At 41.6% G+C, this 6,879-nt stretch overlaps 1 protein-coding gene across 1 annotated transcript in view; it reads right to left on the bottom strand.

Annotated features, from left to right (window-relative positions):
• Nucleotides 1-3,215: 3,215 nt before the first annotated feature.
• Nucleotides 3,216-6,879, bottom strand: part of HEATR3 (HEAT repeat containing 3) — a 107,613-nt gene continuing 103,949 nt past the window's right edge. Inside the window, exon 15 of the mRNA XM_006874385.1 lies at nt 3,216-3,352. Within this exon, the coding sequence (XP_006874447.1) occupies nt 3,230-3,352 (123 nt within the window). The 3' untranslated portion in view covers nt 3,216-3,229. The remainder of the gene's footprint in view (nt 3,353-6,879) is intronic.

Below are 6,879 nucleotides of genomic sequence, written 5' to 3'. Positions count from 1 at the left end.
CTTTTCTGACTTCTTATTTTTCTCAACCCCATTGTAAAGTGTTTTGAGACACTTTATAATTATTTTTCTGAATTATTTCTCAGGTATTTCCAAGGCGTTCCCTCCTTCCAGCATGGAGAGAAGGTCTACTTCTGGTTCATTTGTCTCAGATATTTTATCCTTTTTCTGGACATGTGCCGCTATGGTTATCTGCTTTTGCATCTTGGACATGTTTAATGTTTATCTGTGGGCCTAATAACTAATTATGTGTTTTGTTAATTTTTTATGTTTTCTGATTACCTCCAGGAAGATGTGATCAGGATGTGGTCTTCCCTTTTCACTCTCATTACTACTTGACTCAGAGTAACTTTTTTGGGCCTCAGTTGGGCGTGGGCTTTGGCGGCGGGACGTTTGTGCCTCGGGCGTGTGGGTTGAGCCTAGGGTGGGCAGTTTGGGCCTCTGGGGGCCCGGGCGTCAGCGACTGGGCTGCAGGAGGGTTGGGCCTTGGGCAGGTGGTTTGGGCCTCAGGTTGGTGGTTTGGGCCTCATGGGGCCTGGGTATCAACAGCTGGGCATCGGGCAGCTTGGGCCTCAGCGGGCAGGTTGGGTGGATTGGGCCTCGGGGGTCTGTGCCTCGGGGACCGGGCTGAGGGCAGGTTGGGTCTCAGGGGCACTGGGCCTTGGCGACTGGGCTACACGGCGGGTTGGGCCTCCGGGGCCCTGGGCCTCAGCGACCTTGCTACGCAGCAGGTTGGGCCTTGGGGGACCTGGACCTCGGCAGCAAACGGGCTGTGGACTGCTTGGGTCACGAGGCGGTTAGGCAATTTGGGCCTTAGTTGGGCCTGGGCCTTTGTGACCAGTCTGTGGGCGGGTTGGGCCTCAGTGCAGGCCTTGGCCTCAGTGGGAGTGTCTGGGCCTTGGGCGTTCCTGAGCCTGGGCAGCTTGGCAGAGGGCTGATCTAGGCTGGGGCAGTAGAGGGTAAGGGGTAGTGGCTTCAGGGAGGTAGTGTCTGTATTTGATGATGTAAAAATGCCTCTCTCAGTCTCTCTGTACCGTGGGTACCCCAAATTTCCTGATATCCACGCCGATATCCCTTTCTATTTGTTCAGCTTTGCCAGTTTATGCTTCCTTTACTCTGGAAATGCAGCCTTCTAAGTGGGGTAGCTCTAGCCCTTCATTACAAGGTCTGCAGGTGGCAGAGGCACTTGCCGGCACGGGCACGGAAGCGGGAGCTGCGTGCAGGCAGGCAAAAGCTCAAAATGCCTATAATTCCTCAGCAATTTGATCTTTTAAAAAAACGAGTTCAGAATGTTGAAATATAAGATCTTATGTTTGTTCAAAGGCTGTCTGTCTGCTAGACAGAGGTTTCTTATGTGCGATTCTGCCCCTTTTCCCCGAGACTGCCCTACCTGAGCTGCCTGGTCAGGGAAGCGCCAGAAGTCCTCTCTCTTCATGTTCCCTTTTGTTAGAGTAACATGATAAAATGATAGAAATATACATCAAACTACCTATCATCCCCTTCTCATGTAAAGATTTACAGCCTCAGAAGCCCTGTTGCTCTGAGTTGGATCCGACTCCACAGCATACCAACACCATCACCATCTAGAGCCTAAAAAATTTTATTGTGGTACAACTTCAGAGCAATAACTCTGATACCATTGTCCATATGATGACACTGCATTCCAACAACAGTTTGTAGGTTGAAACGCATAGGAACCAAATCAATAGAACCGAAAATTTTACCCTCCTTGAAAATAATTATATTCTATAAATATCTATTTGACCACTTCTGAAACATTTCTTCATTGGACATATTCTCCAAGTAATTAATGCAATAAAAAATTTGGATCATCATTTAGCAAAGATGATGACAAACACGCCCATCAAAAATTTCATCATCAAAGAGAATACCGCAATACAAATTTTGAATGTTCACTTTTTATGGGTCCTTGGGTGGCATAAAGGTTAAGTGGTAGACTACTAACCAAAAGGTTGGCGGTTCCAACCCACCAGAGGCACCTGGGAAGACAGGCATCGTGATGTGCTTCCAAATGGTCAGACTTAAAAATCCTATGGAGTATTCTACCCCACACACATGGATTTGCTATGCATCAGAACTGACTTGATGCCAACTAACATATCACTTTGTATTGGGGAACTATGAAAGTTGAGTTCTAAACTGGGTGCCAGACTTTTAAAAGGGCAGCTAAGATCAACTACGGAGAAAATTTCAAGCCTCTACTTTCTGGCAAATGGATGATGGAGCTAGTCCGGAGGTCCCTCTCAAACAACCATTTGCATGGAAACTCCCTCCCCTTGTTCCACCTATCCCATCATTACCACAAGGACATTAAGTCCTTATAGCTGGAGATTATTGTAACTGTAAGCCTTGTTTTTAACGTCTCACATATATTGAAAATAATGCCCTTGGCAAGCAAACACTTAAGAATAAAATTATCTAGTATTTGATTAGATACTAAGAAAGATGAGGCTTTCTGCCCTCACAAAAGATTTAAAGCCTCAGAAACCCTATATACCACAGAACTAACAACTAGGTATTTTAAAGAACATTTTTGTAAAATAAAGTTTCAATTAAAGTTATTTATTCAAAAATATTATTTCTCGATTCCTATTCCATATTAAATCAAATCAAGAGTGATATTACAATGCGATTATGGACCAGTTCATCCTGTATAGAGGATAACATTAGTACGTTTAGCATAATGTACTAAACAATTAAATACAAATTCAATTCACTTGCTTCTTTACAAAAGGTAAACAAACATAACTGATAAACGTCATGCAAAGAAATGCTTTATAAAAGCTTGTCTTCATCATTCAGTTCAAGACTCAGCTTATATAAAATGATACTGACTTAAAGATCATCTAAGCAAGCTTTGGATTTTTTTTTTCCTTTATTTTAAACAAATTTAAGAAAAACATGATTGTTTGGAAGCTTCTTCATTGCTTACAATTTAGTTAAGGACCGTCTGAGATTTCTTTTTGTGTGTTCCCAGTGATTAAAATGTGCTGGAAACATTAGTGGTTAGCACTAGAAATGCTATACAGACTATAGAGCTAAAAGAAAAATGCTTGACAGGTTTTGAAGCTTTTATGAAATTGGTATTTTCAGAAATATTTGAAGGGGCATCAGAGTTTGTGGAAGAATTCCTTTATCTTTTAATTCAGATTTTCCATGAACTTTCTGACACCACCTCATAAACAGTCAAAAAAAACCTTTATGTGCTGGTTCAGGAAGTCAGTATTTTCTCAACAGTTTCTTGATATGTGATAAATCTTCTCAGATTCATTTTCACATTGTTGAGAACACACAGTTGCTCGGAACTGTATCTGTCTCTCCCTTCTTTTCTCATCTGCCAAAAAAAAAAAAAAGCCAAAAACCAAAATGTGATGTGGTATATATTAATTCATTAAAAATATTTAATTTAGGGTATAATTAACCATTATCAGATCAAGACACCTGTTAGAATTTGGTAAAACATTTTTACTTCTAAGATAAATGGAGCAAAGTACATAAGTCATATAGATAAACAATATGTACCTTGTCCATGAATGTGGTGAAGCACAATTATGAAAACTTAAGACATTACCAAACAAAATCCTTTGAGTAAATGATTTGTTGGGCCTAGGGACCTAGGACTATAGTCTCAAGGGATACCATGGTCAATTGTCATAACAAATTTCAAAAAGAAAATGTGAGTAGTGACCGGGGTTTTAAAAGCTCATGAGCAGTTATGAAAGGTTTCTCCTTGTCCAGAGGAGAGAACAGTGATAAAAACTGAAGACGCCTGGAAATGATTACTTCAATGGACCACCTGAATATCAGTCTCCATGACTCCAAGACTAGAATTCTAGATGGGTGCCCGATTATCACTACTACCTGCTCTGAAAGAGGTCACATTAGTCCTTGGGTAAAGTGGGAAAAAAAGTGAAACAAAATTCAGAATCATAAAAAAGACCTAATTAATCAGTCAGACCGTGAGACTATGACCCTTGGTAACCCTTATAATCTGAAACTGAACCTCTGGCTCAATTTTTAGGCAACAGGTATAAAGGAAAGACAACATTAGAGAGGTACATACACCACAGAATGGTCAACCATTTGAGATAAAAAGGGCAGCATTACTTAAGCATAAAAATCAGAAGAGTGAGTAAAGAAGGGAAAATGGAAACAGAAAACACAAGGAAGAAGTGGGCTAGGTGATGATACACAGAAGGAATTGTAATCATTAAGATGAAATGAAGTGTTATAACTTGTAAAATGCAAACCTGATGACCTGTTCTGTAAACCTTTACTCAATTCATAATAAAAAGTCCAAAAAAATTATTTAAAGCTATGATTCACTGTTAAAAAAGTTTTAAAATGAAACCTATAAAAATGAATTGTATACTTTAAAAAGGTAAATTTTACAGTATTTGAATTAATCTCACTTTTTAAAAATAGTACTTTCAAACTGAACAATGTTAATTAGCAGACTATAGTGTATCTTGAACTCAATTTCACTGTCATTAAAACAGTGGATACCTGAGAAATACTATTAATAGTATCCAGTTTTAGAGTATACTAACTACAAAGTCAGTGGTTCAAAACCACCAGCTGCTCCTTACAAACCCTGTTCAGGGTTGCTATGAGTTGGAACCAACTAGACAGCACTTAACAGCAATAATCCTCTATAGCAGTGGTTTTGATACTTCATCAGAAAGGCTTGTTAAAACAAAAACTGGTAGGTTTCTGAGGCCTGGCATTTGCCTGAGAATGAGTATTCCTAGGATATGAGGTGATGCTGATGCCGTAGATGCAGGGCACATTTAAGAGCCACTGGTCTAGCAAAGTCATTTAGTAAACTAGTGTATTGTTTTTAAATGCAATCTGGTTTAAAACATATACTAGTAATAGCTCTGGTAGCATAGTGGCTACGAATTGGGCTGCAAACTGCAATGTCAGCAGTTCGAAACTACCAGCTGCTCCATGGGAGAAAGATGAGGCTTTCTGCTCCCATAAAGATTTACAGCCTTAGAAACCCTGTTCAGGGTCGCTATGGGTCGGAACCGACTCGAAGGCATTTAACAACAACAATAGCTTATCGTAATTAGTAAAGTATATCTGTTTTGTGCATTGTACCCTTTTATAGAATTATCTATGTGAGATCAAATTGGCAACAGCAACACCAAAGGCTGGATGGGAAGCTTAGCATGCAGTAGAAAAGGATAGCAAGAATGGTTACACAACTGGAAGAATGTAACCAATATCACTGAATTAATTCTATATGAAAAAAATTGAGGAAATGGCATATCTTTTGCTGTGTATTTTTTTTTTTTTTAATGTTTTATTGTGAATTATGTGATAGTTTACATGGGAGGACATCAGCTTCACATTGATCCTGTCATATATCGTTTCCTTGCCATAGTTACAACCCCTTCCAAGCATCATCCATCAACCAAAGGGTATACCCCGCAAGCCTGCCCCACCCCCGCTTGTCCACATACAGCCCCTCTCCCTCTCCCGGTTCAAAGTCCCCAGCCGCTCCATCTCCGCACGTCATCATCTCTGCCTCCTTCCCTGGCATCACTGCTTCTCTGGGTTGTTGTTGTTGTTGTTAAGTGCCATCGAGTCGGGTCCGACCCATAGCGACCCTGTACAGGGTTTCCGAGGGTGTAAATCTTTACGGGAGTAGAAAGCCTCATCTTTCTCCCGCGGAGCGGCTGGTAGTTTCGAACCGCTGACCTTAAGGTTCGCAGCCCGATTCGTAACCACTACGCTACCAGAGCTCCTTGGGTAGGGTTCCGTTTTCCGCTCTTCTCTGTTGATGGTCCCAGGGACCTCCGCTCCTAGACTGCAAGGTTAATCACTCCCCTCCCTTTGCCCCAAAATGTCTACCTTTGCATTTCCAGCCCTTACAATCAGTCCTGAAAACAATTATTCGCTATTGTATTGCAAGAGACCTATCCGCATCTCCTTTCATCAGCCCTGACTAGGCAGAATGGATATTACTCAGTGGAGATTCTACCTTGCTCCACACCTATCTGGGTTCCCTTTTGAAAGTTCGTAAGCCAGTCACTTCTCGCCTCTGTAGCTCCCCCTCCCCCCCATTCTGGGTAGCCAATATCCAAGTTGCCCATCCCTGTCCTCTCCGTGTGTGGAATGATCATCGCTGTGAAGATTTGTTCACTCTTTTGAGCTATTGCTTCCATAGGTGTATGTCAAGTTCATCAAATTATATAAGATTATTCTTTTTTTCTCTCTTCTTCTGGTTGAGTTCTGATCATCCAGCCATTGAAGCCAGGTCTAGTGGGTGTACTTATGCAAGTGTGGGTGTACTTATGCATGTGCCCTCTCTTCTTATCAGCTGGACACTTCACTCTTCATTGTAGTCCTCTGTGGCTATGCCGCTGACTCTAAGTCCAAGAGTCCCCTGGACTTGACACACTGCTGGCCAACCAGGCCTCCACCCGGGTTCACAGGAGTCTAATGACCATTGTAGGGCTTAGCTCTCAGCTTCACTGCTGTTTTTCCCTCATTTCCCCTTATTGATGATGAACGTGGTCACCAATCAGAGCGTGCATTCCCATTGAGCAAGTGGTCAGGTCCCCTCAGAGCAAACCTCCTTCATTTTATACAACTAAATTTTATACGTAAACAATTATACACTTTATACGTAAAGCTTCAACAAGACATGATTAAGAGTAAACTGTCCACTTGTTTTTTGACATTTAAATCCTTTACTGTTGAAACTCCTGGTGTGGCTCTGTAGGATCAGTACTGGACTTTGAACCACAAGGTCGGCAGTTCAAACCCACCAGCGGCTCTTGGGAACCCTACTCACCATGGAAATGGTAAAATAAATAAATAATGTTCTTAAACAAACATTAACTCCCCCCC

Source organism: Chrysochloris asiatica, unplaced genomic scaffold (genome assembly GCF_000296735.1).
Source record: "Chrysochloris asiatica unplaced genomic scaffold, ChrAsi1.0 scaffold00273, whole genome shotgun sequence".
In the NCBI taxonomy this organism is placed as follows: Eukaryota; Metazoa; Chordata; class Mammalia; order Afrosoricida; family Chrysochloridae; genus Chrysochloris; species Chrysochloris asiatica.
Note: the sequence above shows the minus strand (reverse complement) of the source record. Positions and strands in the feature narration are given on the sequence as shown.